The 18,659-nt window shown below is 38.8% G+C and overlaps 1 protein-coding gene across 1 annotated transcript; it reads left to right on the top strand.

The window, feature by feature from the left end:
* Positions 1-12,288: 12,288 nt before the first annotated feature.
* Positions 12,289-14,721, top strand: LOC5575073 (microfibril-associated glycoprotein 4). Its single transcript, XM_001661746.2, has 2 exons — positions 12,289-14,460; positions 14,527-14,721. The coding sequence occupies exons 1-2, from the start codon at positions 13,427-13,429 to the stop codon at positions 14,642-14,644; spliced, it is 1,152 nt and encodes a 383-aa protein (XP_001661796.2). The 5' UTR covers positions 12,289-13,426; the 3' UTR covers positions 14,645-14,721.
* Positions 14,722-18,659: the final 3,938 nt, after the last annotated feature.

Here is an 18,659-nt window from a genome sequence, read left to right as displayed (position 1 = left end):
AATTCCTGGAGAAAATTCTCGTAGGAATTCCAGGAGGAAATTCTTGGACTAATTCCTGGAGGAAATTTCCGGAGAAACTCTCTGAAAAAATCCTCTTTGGAATTTCTGGGAAATTCTGGACGAAATCCCGGGAGGTATTGTTATTGGAGTACTCCTAAGGAATTTCTGGAGATATTGCCCGGAGGAGTAAGATATCTCCGGAGAAACCCTTGAAATCTCCGGAGGAATACCTGGACTAAATCTCCGGAGGAATTGCTATTGGAATTCCCCTGAGGAATAGATAATCCTTGGAGGATTTTTTTAGGAAGGAATTCCTGGAAGAAATACCAGACGAATTTCTAAATGAAATTCCCGGAGGAATTCCTGAACGAAATCATAGAAAAAATAACTGTTGGAAATCCCCTGAGGAATTCCTGGAGAAAATCTCCAGATGAGTTCTTGGGGATATTTCCGGAGAAATGCTTGAAATCTTTGGAGGAATTCCTGGATTAAATCCTCGAAGGAATTGCTATTGGAATTCCCCTGAGAAATAGATAATCCTTGGAGGAATTCATTAATGATTTCCTGAACGAAATCCCCAGAGGAATTGCTATTGGGAATCCCCTGAAGAATTCCAGGAGGAAATCGGTGGAGGAGTTCTTGATGGAAACCTCAGGAGGAAATATTCGAAAAAAAATCCTAAGGAATTTCTGGAGAAAATCCCCGGACGAATTCCTGGTGCAAATTCCTGGAGAACATCAAAAAAGGCCTTCCTTAGCCGAGTGGTTAGCAAAGTCATACTGGAGGTGTCTGGGTTCGATTTCCGGTCGGTCTAGGATCTCCATCATCTTTGATAGAATTCCAGGAAAAAAAAACTCCTGCAGATTTATGTTGAGGAATCTTCAGATGTGTTCCCGTAGAAATTCGTGGTGGATTCCATGTACGAATTCATGTAAGAATTCCTAAAGGATTCCCCGAAAAAATAAGCTTATGATTCCTGAAGGTGTCTCTGTATGAATTACTGGAAGGTTACCCGAAGAAATGGATCATTGAAGGTAGATTTTGTCAGTGCTCACCGCATCAAAATAAAGGAGCCACTGTATATATACTTGTGAAAACTTCGGTTCAACCCATAACCCCGAATCCCATTACCCCGATTTCCATTAACCCGAACGCCTTTACTCCGAATTCCAAAACCCCGAATGATGGGATTCGGGGTAATGGGGTCTACCCACATAACTAACCTTGTTTTAAAAGTTTTTTTATTATAAATGCTATCAAACTGGGCTGAAAGCACAAATTTTGTTTGTATTTGACCGAATTTGATCAAAATTTGTATGAAGAGTGGTTAAATATATTTTAAATAAAATTTGTATGAAAAATTTCGTTAAAATAATTGCAAGGTATTGAATTATTCGAATAGCTTTAACTTGAAAATCAGCATATTTCGGCAAAAAAATAAACGTTCTATGTAAGATCAAGGAATGCTTTTTGATGTGCAATATTCGAAATGGCGGAGACATGACGCGACAAGAGTTGTTTTTCATTTAAACATCAACTAAATATTTTTTCCATCCCCATACGCGATAAAAGTGTTGAACCATGAGCTTTCAGATAGTACGTAACTCTGGGGAAATATTGCATTCCTAAAATATAAATTTTGTTCTTTATTTTATTGTTGCCCTTAGGGCGAGCTAATGCAAGACGTGAAACGTGTCTACATTTATTATGCAAGTTGGAAATGGCGCTGAATTGGCAACTGTTGCATGAATTATGGGATAATTAAAATATCAATATTTTTTTACTAGACTATCCCCTTGAAAAACTGTTCCTAAATGAGCTACGTATGACGGAAGTTCCCACTTACCCCGGGGTACCTTGACCAACCATTTGTGTGAGTCCGCGACTTTTGAACACATTTCGCGGTTTCCGTTGGCGGTTTTCCGGGTGTTGGTAATGATGAGCTTTAATGTGGTCCACAAAAAGGCCAGCGAAGTTTTTTTTTGCCTTCCCACCGTTTTCTATTTCACGCGATGTGGACATTGTCATTCGCGCGAACCAGCCATTATTGTACCGCCATCGTGCGCTCATCGTCCTGGTAAGGCAGTGTTTCCCAAACTGAGCGCCATTGCACTTCTCCAGGATATAATTATCATTTTCATGGCAGGATCGCGAGTGCGCTGAAATTGTCTCCTCCTCACGTATTTAAGACGGATCATGAGTTTAAGATCATCGCCTATTATCACGGATTCGAACTATACTTCACATTTTGGTTGCATATTGCAATGCCTCTTGCTTTAACAATGGAATTTGTTAACCCGTAGGCTACGGGGCTGACAACCAAAATTCAAATTGCTCGTATTTGAGTATAACTCCATATTTTTCAGTGAAATTTTGAGGATTGCTTCACTAATAGTTGTAGTTTCATGAGTGAGGGAAACGTATAGATTCAGAGTATTGTGGACAAAGTTATTCCTGAACATCTCTGGGTCAGGTAGGGTAAAAATCACATAAACTTCCTTTTAGAACTCATTTATCATTTGGAAATGAAATGTTTTCATACAAAAAGTGAATAGACCCGTTATTTGTAATAAGTTACGTTGCAGCAGGATATTAAGAAAAAATAAGATTAACCTAGAACAATGCTAAGGCCTCCAAAACATTCTGAAGTTTTGACCATAATCTACACAAGTTCATAAATTATTTTAAGCGAGTGATGTCCTCGTGTAGTGGTTTACAGCACTCATTTAGCCTTAACAGACGTGTTCACAAATTTTGACAAGATATTGGATATTGTAAGTCATCCAAATCAACCTGGAGTTCAAGACTTTTTGATCTATCAAATCTACTACAGTTTATACTCACCCAATTCCCGTGAAACCTTCTCGTTTCTATCCATAAAGCTTCATATGACTCGGAAAGTGTACTGCAATGAATATTGATAATCTGAAGGTCTTCAGAACATACTGTAGTTATGGGCATCAATTTCTATATGCAACTTGACTTATTATTCAAACAAAATGTTTTCAATATATCCATACTTGATCGCAAATCTCCGTTAGAGTTAAAAAAAATTGTTTCAGACGTGTTCACAAATTTTGACAAGATATTGGATATTGTAAGTCATCCAAATCAACCTGGAGTTCAAGTCTTTTTGATCTATCAAATCTACTACAGTTTATACTCACCCAATTCCCGTGAAACCTTCTCGTTTCTATCCATAAAGCTTCATATGACCCGGAAAGTGTACTGCTATGAATATTGATAATCTGAAGGTCTTCAGAACATACTGTAGTTATGGGCATCAATTTCTATATGCAGCTTGACTTATTATTCAAACAAACGCAAATCTCCGTTAGAGTTTAAAAAAAATGTTTCAGACGTGTTCACAAATTTTGACAAGATATTGGATATTGGAAGTCATCCAAATCAACCTGGAGTTCAAGTCCTTTTGATCTATCAAATCTACTACAGTTTATACTCACCGAATTCCAGTGAAACCTTCTCGTTCCTATCCATAAAGCTTCATATGACTCGGATAGTGTACTGCTATGAATATTGAACATTTTAACGTCTTCAGAACATACTGAAGTTGTGGACATTGATTTCTATATACAGCTTAACTTATTATTCGAACAACATGTTTATAATATTTCCATATTTGATCACAAATCTCCGTTAAAGTTAAAAAAAAGTTTCTGGTATTGTTTTTCACTTGTCAACAACATTTATTATAACAGTTCCACTTCTCAACAGGGGGTCCGCGGACCCCGACCAAGTAGAAAGCACGCTGAAACGAACCCCTCACAGCGAGCCGTTTTTTCGCCGTTAACAAGGTTGAGAAACAGTGCTCTAGAGACATCTGCAAAGCTTTTGAAATGACATATGGACATTCAAGGGTACTGAGCACCTCCACAAATTTCAACAATGTCTCTTGCAAAGTGTATTAAATTATTTGCATGAGTTTTTGGAAATCACTGAGCATGTAGTTAGCTGGAAGTTTTTACGAATGTTAAGATGCGTTTACAGGAATCAAATCAATTATGTAGATGATGATGGTGATGATGATGATATTGATGATGATGAACTACACGCTGTGAAGTAGACCATCGAAAATCATACATTTTGCCTTACGAAAGGTGGAACGATTATTGCAATACGGACGCTTTATGTATCGTTCGTATACATCATTAACTGTAAATTATGTGGTTGAAACAAGACGACTGTGTCAATTTGTTGTAGCGTATATTCAAGAAAGAATTTTTATTTTTTCTGCTGACGTATTTTTTACGAGACGTTTCGGAAAAGATGATCGCTCAGTTACCATAAGATGTTCAATATTCATAGCAGTACACTTTCCAAGTCATATGAAGCTTTATGGATAGAAACGAGAAAGTTTCACGGGAATTCGGTGAGTATAAACTGTAGTAGATTCAATGGATCAAAAAGACTTGAACTCCAGGTTGATTTGGATGACTTACAATATCCAATATCTTGCCAAAATTTGTGGACACGTCTGAAACAATTTTTTTTTTAACTCTAACGGAGATTTGCGATCAAGTATGGATATATTGAAAACATTTTGTTTGAATAATAAGTCAAGCTGCATATAGAAATTGATGCCCATAACTTCAGTATGTTCTGAAGACCTTCAGATTATCAATATTCATAGCAGTACACTTTCCGAGTCATATGAAGCTTTATGGATAGAAACGAGAAAGTTTCACGGGAATTCGGTGAGTATAAACTGTAGTAGATTTAATGGATCAAAAAGACTTGAACTCCAGGTTGATTTGGATGACTTACAATATCCAATATCTTGCCAAAATTTGTGAACACGTCTGAAACAATTTTTTTTTTAACTCTAACAGAGATTTGCGATCAAGTATGGATATATTGAAAACATTTTGTTTGAATAATAAGTCAAGCTGCATATAGAAATTGATGCCCATAACTGCAGTATGTTCTGAAGACCTTCAGATTATCAATATTCATAGCAGTACACTTTCCGAGTCATATGAAGCTTTATGGATAGGAACGAGAAGGTTTCACGGGAATTGAGTGAGTATAAACTGTAGTAGATTTGATAGAACAAAAGGACTTGAACTCCAGGTTGATTTGGATGACTTCCAATATCCAATATCTTGTCAAAATTTGTGAACACGTCTGTTAAGGCTAAATGAGTGCTGTAAACCACTAAACGAGGACATCACTTGCTTAAAATAATTTATGAACCTGTGTAGATTATGGTCAAAACTTCAGAATGTTTTGGAGGCCTTAGCATTGTTCTAGGTTAATTTTATTTTTTCCTAATATCCTGCTGCATCGTAACTTATTACAAATAACGGGTCTATTCACTTTTTGTATGAAAACATTTCGTTTCCATATGATAAATGAGTTCTAAAAGGAAGTTTATGTGATTTTTACCCTACCTGACCCAGAGATGTTCAGGAATAACTTTGTCCACAATACTCTGAATCTATACGTTCCCCTCACTCATGAAACTACAACTATTAGTGAAGCAATCCTCAAAATTTCACTGAAAAATATGGAGTTATGCTCAAATACGAGCAATTTGAATTTTGGTTGTCAGCCCCGTAGCCTACGGGTTAAAGTTTCAAGAGAATAGGGTCCTGAAGCCCTGTTTCAATTTTAGTGCCAAACTCTTAAGTTTAGGCCAAAACACATGTTTACTCAATTTTTTAATGTTTGTCGTTTGTTTGAGTCCAAAAAAACATTTTTTTATGTTTATTCTAGATTTTGTCACACCCTTTGGCTTAAACTCAAATTTTGGGTGTATTTTGTTTTCCGTGTCTCTTCCGAAATGTCAGATAGAAACAACCCCAGTGTTAAAACTAAAACCCCTGTGGTGTTTTTGTCAACTAAGCGAATGCCAAACTTGATCAAAAGTGTCAAGGCTCATTTATGGACCCAATTTTTAAATTAAAGTTTAAATATGATCTAGCCGTTATTTGAGCGGGAAAATCTGCTAAAGTAATTGCAGTAACATGCTCTTTCGTTTTATTAAATATAAACAAGATTTCATTAAACATTTTAGGACCCTAATGTCAATATCAAGTTATGTTTGCAAATAAATGCTAAAATTATGATTACTATCAATGTATGTTTCATATGTATTCCAATCGGCTCGAAAATAATTAAATTTGAAGCTGATAGGATTAAAAATCGCTCCATGAGATATTTGGAATGTAACAGGGACATGATCAGAATCAAAATCAGTATGAGTAGCCAGTTGGCTACACATTTAGCTGGAGTCGAATAAGAACAAATCATTCGTAGGAGGTCACTGTATTGCTATCGTATTTTTGAGGATTGTTTATTTGCTTTGATCGTTCTTCATAATCAAATGAGAGCGAATTCCGCAATGCCTGCTGCTTGGACAGGGGAAAAGCACTAATTTTCGACCCATCCAAACGCTTTTGGCCTACTTTGGAAATCCGAAAATTGGCACAGAATTCTTGTTGGTCGAAAATTAGTGCTTTTGCCCGTTTCTCATGGTGTTCATTTAGTCCGCCACTCCATTTCTAAAAATATGTAAGAGCGCCACAATCCCAAAAAGCTTGGGAACCTCTTCCGTAAAGCAATGAGGAAGAAAAGAAGGACGTGAGCTGACCTCCTGCGAGCTCCGAGAGGCGTGACGTAACGATGGCCTTCGAGGGCGGGCGGGACAGTATGCAGCTTCGATCGATGGGAGACTGCACAATCCTTGACCAGGAGCAGGAGTGGGCATTACGATGCGGGAAGGTCTTCGGTAGCTTTTCCCGGCCAAGCCACAGCTGTTTTTTCCCCTCTGATGACGTTCGGTATTTAGCAAGGCTGTCAGATACCGAACCGGTGGTTGGTCGGGAGAGAATTCAGTCAGTGGTGGCCGCCGCCTGTCGGAAGGTCAGTGGAAAAAAAGATTTCACTTAATTTGTGGATTGAATATTAAATTAAATTGGACTTTCGGTTTCAGTTGACCCCGACGCCGAACACCGGTTGAAGATTTTTTGCGGTGGAAAGTGAGAAAAATGCGAATGGCGACGGTAGTGATGCGGCGTTCTTAAGCTTCGTGACCTGAATGTGGGTGGTCAGAGTGTTACGGACTAATATTAATTTTATCAAGTAAATATTTCTTTGCCACAACATCAATATCTTTGTGACATTCTAATAGTTTTTGGTTTCATCAAAATCAAGAGTATTAATTGGACATTTTTTTATTAAGACTTATTTCCAATGATCGATATCTCTTCATCATTGTTCTCTTCACATTTCTACAGAAAACTGATTCACTTTTCGAAACATATTTTAGTGCTGTATGATGAAGCTTGGAAAGCAAGAAAATTGCGGATTTATTTATTTTGGCAAAGTTCTTAGCGAAAGAGAACATCTATGAAGAGAAGTCGATCAAGTCAGTTAAGCACTTTCGTAGCAAAAGTCGAAATCAGAGAGAGAGACATTTTACTAGAACTAGATAGGTCCATTTCCTGATGTTATTTTGTTGGAATTATTCTTTGATAAAGAGGCGAAATTGGAGTTGCCTGCGATCGCAGAGGTATTTCAATGTGATTTATAACAATTAGAACGGTTATCGGAAGGAAGACAGTTTGAAGGGAAGGAACTGAAACTGCCTGCTACAATATTGTTAAGTACTTCCTCTATTGGTACACCTACCCTACTCGAATTGGGGAAAATCCAAGTAAATCATTTGTTCCATTTTTTTTTATCTCTTCAGGTGACTTATAGTCACTTAAGAGACCTTTCTAGACGACTTTGAACAATCGTTCAGTTTTGTCATCATAAGTAAAAAAATTGTGCTTCTTATCTTCAAGATGTTTGAGAAGAAGTTGGCGATCTTTAAGAGTTTCCGGCAAAACGCGACAGTCTCCTTTCTTTGCGATTTGGAAGGAGACCTTGATTTTCCTAATGGAGTTCAAGATCTCCTGCCTAAATCCCCCAAATTCGGAACAACTGACCACGATAGGCGGCACCCCTTGCTTCCTCACTTGAATCAAAGAGCCTGGGCTAGAAACTGCTTCGATTTGGAACAATTTTGTCTAGACTCTAGAGCATCGAACTGATTGCTCATTTCGAGTATTTGCTAGCTTTCGCCAACGGGTCCAACGAAAAATCGAAGGCACGAGTCCATACAAGGATCGCAGAGGGATCAATAGTAGAAAAAATAGTACTGAAAAGTACTGTTTTAGTAGCACTGAAAAGTACCATTTTTAATTTTAGCTCTGAAAAGTACTGTATATGTAGCACTGAAACGTACCGTCGTTGGGGGTGACAATGGGTCAAAAAGGGATGTGAACGAATTATTTATTGAATAAATATTGCAATTTAACTACAATAAACTTCATATTTGGTGTGTATGTACTTTGATGGTACATTAACAACTGTTCAAAATATTGAAGAAAAATATTTATTCACAGCGGCACCACAAGTGAATGAAAAATGACCCAATCTCACCCCATAGAGGGGGTGACATTGGGTCACTATAATTGAAATAACTTATTTTTGGTCATATGGTTGCAAAACCATTCACAGCTGAAGAATATTGATGAAATACGATGCAAACAAGATGAAAAGATATCTAAGATGTTTCACAAGTATGATAAACCCACTTAAAAGAACGATTATACCAAAAAATTGAAGAGCTATGAGAAAAAATATGTAAGGTACCGTGGGGTAAGTGGATACAGAAAAAATAATAGTCAACTTCATTGTTATGTACAGCTAACGTGAATAATGTAATTCAAACTTTTTTCTGTGGATATCAAATGGGGGACTAATATACTTCAAATCATCGAATATTTCGATTTTTCTGATTGTTATATATTGAGTATGAGGGACTTAAAAATTTGCGCCAAATGATTCACTTGCCTCACCATGGTGGGGTAAGTGGATCACCAATAGCAAAAATCTGTTCTTTAAACAAATATGATGTTATTATGTATAGTAAGAATGATACTACTCTCGTTCTTGTTGTTAATGCTAGTTATATTACATTTTAATACTTTTAATTTAAAAAGTATCATTTTTAATCAAAATATATTGAAAAATATGTATACATTAGTTTACACTAATTCGAACAACAAAAAAAACATTGTAATTAGAATTATTTGGAGAAAATTCATCCATTTATACACAAAAGGTATACAGAAGTATTGTAGGGTTATTCCTAACAATGTTTTTGGAAAACACTCGCAGTTTGAAAAAATTAGTTACATTTATTTTTGAATAACAAACTGAATTTTTTTATTCTATTTATGAATATGTTTGTATCATCTGTCTAAAATAATCTATATGATCAAATAAGGTACGATATCATGCTTTCAATTGGAGAATTAATATATTTCGCTCTTTTACAACTCAGCTTAGATGAACTACGAAAAGTTTCGTGTAAGTTTTGAAACTATTATTTTTTTATATATTTTTTTTTATAACAAAAAGGTTAAACAAACTTTTAGGTAGATTAACTCAAATTCTCTATGGCGAATTTGACAAATTTAAGCTGGGAAAGAAAAAAAATAAAGGAAAACAACATTCGCGATTATTAAAACTTATGGAAATTCTCGTAAGCAGTCTGCCAATAAATGATAATAATACTTGATCCACTAACCCCACCCCATTAAAAAGTGGGGGTAAGTGTACCATGTCCAATATATTTGTATTTATTTATAAAAATCACATATTTTTCATTGTGATTCATTCAATTAGAACTGAAATGCTCACAATGTGTCGAAAAAACCAATAGTTTTCTATTTTAGACAGAGATACAATGGATTTTTGAATGATGGAAAACAATTTTAAAATTAATTAATTTTTGCAGCTAATAATTTTGCTTGTGTTAGTGTACGTTTAATACCAGTTTTACAATAGTATCAGTGTGAACGTAAGAATATAACCTAAAACGAAGCAATGGTGCGAAAACATTCTACATATTCAAGTATTTATGCTTAATATTGACGAATGATCCACTTACCCCACTGATACACTTCCCCCACTGTACCTTAAACACAACATTCATCGTCAAGTTTACATAAATTTTCTATTTTTCCCCTCGAATTGTCTTCAAAGTCTCATCCCCATTGCCATGAAGCCTATTCAGTTTCCCCAAAGGTGTACTGAAACAGTGATTATTTTAATTCTTCGCAAATAGTTAAATTTCGGAGCGACATTCCACGATCAATACATTTCAGGCAGATGTTGATGTCATAATCACGATATTTCAGTGTTCCAACTCATTTGTACTTCCAGGAGATGTTTCTATAATATGAAAACACTGATAAATAATTAAATTTAAAAAAAAACAATCCATTTGATAAAATTTTACGATGTTGCTGCGCACGAAACACAGTTGCTCGATTGAGAAGTTGTCAAAATGCGTTGCATTGTTATTCAATGTACGGAATCCTCAAGTAGACTAGTTTGATGTTTCAGAGATGCTGTATTTAGAAAGAATAAACACATCTTAATGAAAAAGAGAACTACCGGCACCGTAAAATGTCAAAAAAGTGGACTTGCAATTTCATTTACTGTCGTTCTTGCTTGGCCCAATCTCACCCCCATATTTGATGTGTCAGACACCGTACCGAAAAAAATAAAATTTTTGTTGAAAAATCAAATACATTCCGGAAAATAAGTGTGAAGTGTAATGAAAAGACTTTAAACCTTCTACTAATATAACGGTAGAGGTTAAAGTACATGCGTGATACTTTGCACAGGAGAAATTTAATGTTGTAAATTTTATCTAATTTCAACATACAAGTTTATTGATACAGTAAACAAAAACTATTATTTCTAAAAATGTATATTGTGATGAATTATGTGTAATAATATGATCCCTAACATATGAATTATTAATTTTAGTAATATCACCGTTATTAGCTGAAATATTTCATAAATCATATTTTTCCGTTTTGACCCAATCTCACCCCCCAGACCCATTGTCACCCCCATCGACGGTACTGTTTTATTGCTTTAGGTAGTTTTTAAGAGAACTTCCAAGAGCAGAGAGAATTCGTGTACGATGCGCACTGATAATACTGCCGGTACGTTCCGTTGCAACTATATATCTTCCGAAGGTTCGCTCGATGAGGACAACCGATTCACCCCCAGTTTTTAACGACTTCCGACATTTCTGCTACTCGATTCTGGTTGCTCGGCTTTTGCTTCGACGATCGACACAATGTGGACACGTGGCCGACCTTATCATATGCGAAGCACGTCCACTGCTTGGCTAAACATGACTCTGGGTTATGGGACCTACCACAACGGAAACATGACTTCGAGGGCTCCGATGATTTCTTCGCTGGACTACTGGCTTGCTTCTTCTTCTCCTGGACGACGAACATCGACTTTTAAGGCTTGAACAATTTCTATCCTGGCCGCCGGTTGAAGGCAGCAATTTTGGATGCTTTGGATTCGACTCCTATTCCACCGCTTCCCAGCTGCGAGCGATTTCGCATGCTCTTTCGAGCTTCCGTCAGCAACTTTTTCCGAATATTGGAATTCTGCACTCCGGCCACGAACTGATCACGCAAGGCTTCTTGAAGGAATATATTGTATTCACATGACTGGGATTGGGCCTTGAGATCGACGATAAGCTCCGAAATAGTTTGACTTGAAGACTGCTCACACTTCCAGAATTTATAATGCTCAGCCACCACATTGACGGCACTTTCTTGTTATCGGGCACTTCATTCACCAAGAAAAACTGCTCTAACCGACTGACGTACTCGACGAACTGTGTCCATGTGTCCATACATTGGCATCGACATTTTTATCACTACCGGTGTTTCCGACATACCCGGTTTTGTTTCTAGTCCTTCTGTCTTCATTTTGTCTGTTTTCACCGCACCCACACTACACTTATCATTGATCTCAGACGCAAGATCGCACTGACTACATTCATCACGTGTTTGAAACCGACGTTGTTCGCTTTCGTTCGTATGTACAGCGCATTTACTCAGCATAAAGCCGTATAGAGAGAGCTTAGAGAATGTTTACATTTGCACTTAATGTTAGTTGGGCCCCTCAACAACTATGTTCATAAAATCGCCTTGAACTTGTGTTTCAAGAGGAAAGGTATATACGAATTCACTTAAAGATGGCTTGGTCTCGTGATTTTCTAAATTGCTCAAATTAATTCTTTGAAGTTTATTTTATTTATTTATTTATTAGATACTCCAACTGATCTTTGATGATCTTATTGAATTACTGACACTAATATTAACAATTCTGATCAACATATAAAAGCGTTACATACAATCCAAAATATCATAAACTATAACAACAACTGCGCACACAACAATATAACTTACAGTTAGCTTTCAACATAAACAACATAAAAAAGGAACTAAACAATTAATTTTCAATGCAAAATTTACAACAGATTTGACGGTTTCCATGTATCGTTAAGCCTGTTGATAAACTCATGAAACTTTACACCTCGGGGCCATGTTTTAGTATCCAAAGCAACATTATCCATCGTTTATTTAAAACAACCTTAAATGATATATAGTCCATATCATTGCAGTTTTCCAACGCGGTACCAGTGTTGTTATATATTCAGGCATTCGGGTTCCAGAGCATGAAGTGAATCAGCAACTAAGCGAGCGATATCGGTTTCTGTAGCACTACAAGCAATATTGGACAAAACAAGCGAGAAAGATTCATCACTGCATTGGTTTGTCGTACGATGACTGCTATTGTTCAACGTTGTTGGTGTTGAAACAGGAGTTGAATGCGGTTGCGAGGAAGCGGTGGTGGGAGCAGATCGATCGATTTTTTTCGTTTATTTTGGATATTGCATCATTGATTTTCGCCACTTGAAATTTTAGTTCTTCTAGCTCTGATTGAATTGTTGACGTCTTCGGTTGCGCTCTTGGTGAATTAGTGATCTCTCTTGCCTTGCAGAATTCAAACATGCATTCGTCACATATCCAAATAATGTTTTTGAAAAGTGCGCAGAGGTCAGACTCACTGACACCAACACATGATGCGTGAAACCTTTTAGCGCATCTTCCTTCACAGATCGTGTATAAGCCGTTCAAGGTATCGATGTCTGCAGCACACTGTTTGCATACGGTATCCATGATTGACTACACAATGGCTTTCAGCTACGCGTTCTGTGCAGTGATAATCTGGCAATTTCAGCACGATTTAAAGTCACCAACGGACTATAACAATGAAATATAGCGGCACACCAACGTTATTGCTTATGTTTTCGTGCGTGAAGTCAAATTTAAGCAGTTCTTCAACGTAAAATCGGCATTCAAATACGGACGAAAACGACACTACGTTCAACGGAGCAAACAACGACAACGAAGTTAATATAATCATACCAATAACGTGCTTATCTCCTTATTGACCACAAGCTGCGATACGAAACCGTTGTGGTAGTGGAAAAACCACAGATAACTTTAGAATCAATGATAAAATGACTGATATAAAACCCTGTCTCACTAACAGTTCTCCAATAGTGCATTGCAACGCTGTCCAAGTAATGCATCTCTGCTCCAGAATGTTAGTGAAAATTTTATTCTTTATCTGTGTAGTCTGTGCATTGCATTGTAATGGGGCAACGGAGGTGTCCAGTGAGTCAAACATTGCCAACCGCCCCATCGATACTAGCGACAGCTTTGGCTATGAAGTCCTACTTGGGAAGCTGGAAGATCTGGAGAGCAAGTTCTGGAACATGTGGCTTGAGATGAAGGAACAAAATGAACAAATAATGCGCAACCATAGCCTTCTAGAGAATACCCATCAGGGAATGCTTTGGATGCTGACAAGGCTAGAACAAGCTGTGGGCCACAATATGACCACCGTGATGGATCGGTCATGGGAGATTTTGCAGCAGCAAATCAGTTGTGCCAATCATGAAAATTGGAAACAATCAGTGCTTGAAATGCTCCAGAATAAAACAATTATAACTTTTAAGAAACAATTGCCCACTATGAAATCTTATGAAGATTGCACCAAAGTTCTAGTGAATACTTCTGGAAAATATATCATACATCCACAGAATTTTCCAGAACCATTCGAAGCATATTGCGCACAGGAAGTGTTCGAAGGAGGATGGCTTGTGGTTCAGTACCGTTTTGATGGATCGGTCGACTTTTATCGCAACTGGACTGAGTACAGGAATGGATTCGGAACTCTTGACGGAGAGTTTTGGATTGGGTTGGAGAAACTACACCGTTTGACGAAAAATGGTGACTATGAGCTGATTGTAGAATTGAAAGATTACGACGGAACTTACATATTTGCTCGCTATGATGACTTTGAGATTGACAATGAAGAAGAGAAATATTCACTTAAGAAATTGGGAAGTTATACTGGAAGCGCAGGAGATTCATTGAGTTATCACAAGTCAATGAAATTTTCAACCTTCGATAGTGATAACGACCTATCTTCATTAAATTGCGCAAAAAACTATGATGGAGGATGGTGGTATAAAGACTGTCATTACAGGTAAGACAAATCAATAACTAACGTAGTTTCAAATAACTGCATTATTATTCGGTCTATTCTTTGCAGTAATATCAATGGATTATACCGAAAAGGGGATAATACAAAACATCTTTGCTGGTATCACAGAAAAAACAATTATGATGGATTAGCATATTCTCGAATGCTTATTCGAAAAAAATCATAAGCTTCTGTTATAATAAGTGAGTTGAGTTTTCTTGTGAAATATAGTATTCTTATGATTAGTCGAAGCTGGTATGTTAATTTCAAAGTTATCGAATTTATTTTTTCGAATTCCACATTAATAATTTCTCTGCATTGATCCCCTCTTTCGCTAAAAACTTTGCCAAATTAAAAAAAAAAATCGGGTTCTAAAAATAGTAATTCTTTATCATACAACCATTGGGCCAGGGGGCCTGGCCTCTCCGAAACGTGGACTTGCTCTCCCTAAAAAAATTAAAAGTAGATGATGAGATAATTAAACTGCATGTTCAATATATATTTTCCAAATTTCTGGATTTTAATTTTTAGAATGATATAGCAGTACATGGCCTTTTTTTTTTTTTTTTTTTTTTTTTTTTTTTTTTTTTTTTTTTTTTTTTTTTTTTTTTACAATGATATAGCAGCGTCCAACATAGCTCACAAGTCCCTACCTCACGCTTCCACGGGTCAAATGATGACAAAGACCGCCAGCTAAGGGTTGCGTACTTAGTTGGTAGTGCAGCCTGGGCACTGTTGTCCTTCTGACATCAGCTAGAGTGAGGAGGTGCGTCTCGAGTGTCTGTCCACCAAGGAGGTGCGGCTCAAACAGCGTCTGTTCTGGCATCCAGCGGCTGAGTATGAAATGCTGTATCACGTCAGCTACACCTAAGGTGGCAGCCCCACCATCGTGATGTAGGTATCGCGACCCTGGTAAGGTAGCATATCGAATTTCTTACCTACCACGAAAAATGGAGAAAGGAGAAATAACGAACGATATTTTCGGCAACCGACCTGGCAACGAAATAAGGACTATGATTGGAAACTCGGTACCTGGAATGTCAGGACGTTAAATGAACCCGGACGAGTGAGCCTTTTGGCTCGTGAATTGCAGAAGGTTGGAGTGAGCGTGGCTGCTATTCAAGAAGTAAGATGGCCTAGAACTGGAGAACGTGAATTCAGGGCGGTGGATCCCGTCGCCAACACAGCTTTCAAATACAACATCTACCATAGTGGCAGCGATAAGGCAGAGCATGGCGTCGGATTCATAGTGATCGGGAAGCAGATGAAGCGTGTTATGCGGTGGAAACCGATTAATGAACGAATCTGCGTATTGAGGATACGGGGCAAATTCTTCAACTACAGTCTGATCAACATCTATGCGCCGACAAACGATAAACCCGACGACACGAAGGATGCGTTTTATGATTGTCTCGACAAGACCTACGGAGAGTGCCCAAAACATGACGTAAAAGTTGTTATCGGGGATGCCAACGCTCAGGTCGGAAGAGAGGATTTTTTCCGCCCTATAATTGGTACGGAGAGCCTTCACTCCGCCACCAATGACAACGGCCTAAGGCTGATAACTTTTGCTGCAGCTAGAGGGATGGCCATCAGCAGCACCTACTTTGCACGCAAAGACATCCGAAAGCACACCTGGATGCACCCAAATGGCGAGCTCTGCAACCAAATAGACCACGTTTTGGTGGACGGTCGGCATTTCTCGGATGTCATCGATGTGAGGACCTTTAGAGGCCCAAACATCGACTCTGATCACTATCTCGTTGTTAGTAAAATTCGTGCACGGTTGTCTACCGTGGCGAACACAAGAACACAGCGACCGTTGCGTTTCAATATCCAGCGCTTATCAACAGAAGGTGTAGCAGACGAGTACCGCCGGAAGCTTGATGAGCGGATAAAGGGATACAACGTAGGCGAAAACCTCAACAATCTGTGGGAGTCTATCCACGGTGCGATGAGCACAGCAGCGCGAGAGGTGATAGGTACTGCTCAGAGACGACCCAGAAACGGTTGGTTTGATGAGGAGTGCCAGAATGTGACGGATGAGAAGAATGTTGCCAGAAGTCGGATGTTAGTGTCTGGTACCCGGCAGAATAGAGAGCGGTACAAGGAAGCTAGAGCAGCCGAGAAACGAATTCACCGCAGAAAGAAAAGGCAGTATGAAGAAGACATCATTACTGAGGCGCAAAACAGCATCGAACAAAACGATATGCGGAGATTTTACGAAACTGTCAATGGCGTACGGAGAAAAACTGCGCCGTCTCCCGTCATGTGCAATGACCGCGAAGGTAACTTGCTGACAGACAAAATCTTGGTGGCTGCCAGGTGGAAAGAACACTTCGAGCAATTGTTGAATGGAGAGAACACGAGCGCGTCTGAGAACAGATTAACCATCAGCAACGATGGACAAGCTGTGGAGCCCCCGACGCTAGATGAGGTTAGAAGAGCGATTAAGGAGTTGAAGAACTGTAAGGCTGCTGGAAAAGACGAGCTCCCGGCCGAACTTTTCAAGCACGGTAGTGAGCAGCTGTACGAAATACTGCACCGTACTCTGTTAAGGATATGGGAGGAAGAAGAATTGCCTGCTAGCTGGCTGGAGGGCCTCATCTGCCCTCTGTATAAGAAGGGCCACAGATTGGAGTGCGCCAATTACCGAGGAATAACGCTCCTCAATTCGGCGTACAAAATAATGTCGCGTGTTCTGTTCAACAGATTGAGACCGCTGGAGGAGTCCTTCGTCGGCGAATACCAAGCTGGTTTTCGTGAGGGCCGATCAACGACGGATAAAATGTTTACCTTGCGACAAATCCTTGATAAGTTCCGGGAATACAACTTGCAGACTCATCATCTGTTCATTGATTTCAAGGCGGCGTACGATTCAGTAAAGAGAAATGAGTTATGGCAGATAATGGTAGAACACGGTTTTCCGGCGAAACTGATTAGACTGATTCGTGCAACGTTGGATGGATCGAAATCAAGTGTGCGGGTTGCGGATGAGACTTCAACCTCCTTCGTAACCTTAGATGGATTGAAGCAAGAAGATGCGCTTTCGAATCTTTTGTTCAACATTGCTCTCGAAGGAGCTATAAGGAGAGCGGGCGTGCAAAGAAGCGGTACCATCGTCACCCGGTCGCATATGCTCCTGGGTTTTGCGGACGATATCGATATAATCGGAATTGATCGTCGAGCCGTAGAAGAGGCATTCGTGCCTTTTCAAAGGGAGACAGCGAGGATTGGACTTACCGTCAACACCAGCAAAACTAAGTACATGATCGCTGGTAGACAGCGTGGTTCCAATCGTGACGTTGGTAGTGAAGTGGTGCTGGGTGGTGAAAAATTTGAAGTAGTGGAAGAATTTGTGTATCTTGGTACTTTAGTGACTTGCGATAATGATGTTACCCGCGAGGTGAAAAGGCGTCTTGCAGCTGCGAATAGGGCTTTTTACGGGCTCCGTAACCAGCTTAAGTCCCGTAGCCTGCAGACGAAAACAAAATTCGCGCTATATAAGACTCTTATCCTTCCGGTTGCTCTATACGGCCATGAATCCTGGACGTTAAAAGAGGTTGACCGGAAAGCGTTTGGAGTTTTTGAGCGTAAAGTGCTGCGAACAATACTCGGCGGTAAACAAGAAAATGGCATCTGGCGGCGTCGCATGAATCATGAGTTGTACCAAGTATATAAAGAAGTGGATATTATCAAGCTCATAAAACATGGCAGGCTGCGTTGGGCTGGTCACGTGGTACGAATGCCGGAAGAACGACAAGCAAAAATAATATTCAGTAGAGAACCCGGACGAGGCCGTCGGCTTCGTGGTAGGCCACGCACACGTTGGCTTTGTGCAGTTGAAGAGGACTTAAGGGCACTTAACGTTCAGGGCGACTGGAAGCGATTGGCTCAGGACCGTGCCCAGTGGAGAAGAATTATCCATTCGGCGTAGATTCAACGTAGCGGATTGTAGCCCATCAAATACCAAAAAAAATAGCAATACATAGTTTTAAACAAGACGGGTTCAGCTACTCTGGCTACAGAGTACAATGAACCAGCCTTGGTTTTAAATGTCTTTGACAAATCATGTATGTTCTCAATGATGAAGTTCACCGAAACACGTTTTACAATTGGCTGTATTCGCTTGATCCATTCGTGGTCGTATTGTAAATTGGAAAACTGAACAGTTAAGCGATTAAGTATGATTACCAAGTTTA

Source organism: Aedes aegypti, chromosome 3 (assembly GCF_002204515.2).
Source record: "Aedes aegypti strain LVP_AGWG chromosome 3, AaegL5.0 Primary Assembly, whole genome shotgun sequence".
In the NCBI taxonomy this organism is placed as follows: Eukaryota; Metazoa; Arthropoda; class Insecta; order Diptera; family Culicidae; genus Aedes; species Aedes aegypti.
This window is presented reverse-complemented; position numbering and strand designations above follow the sequence as displayed.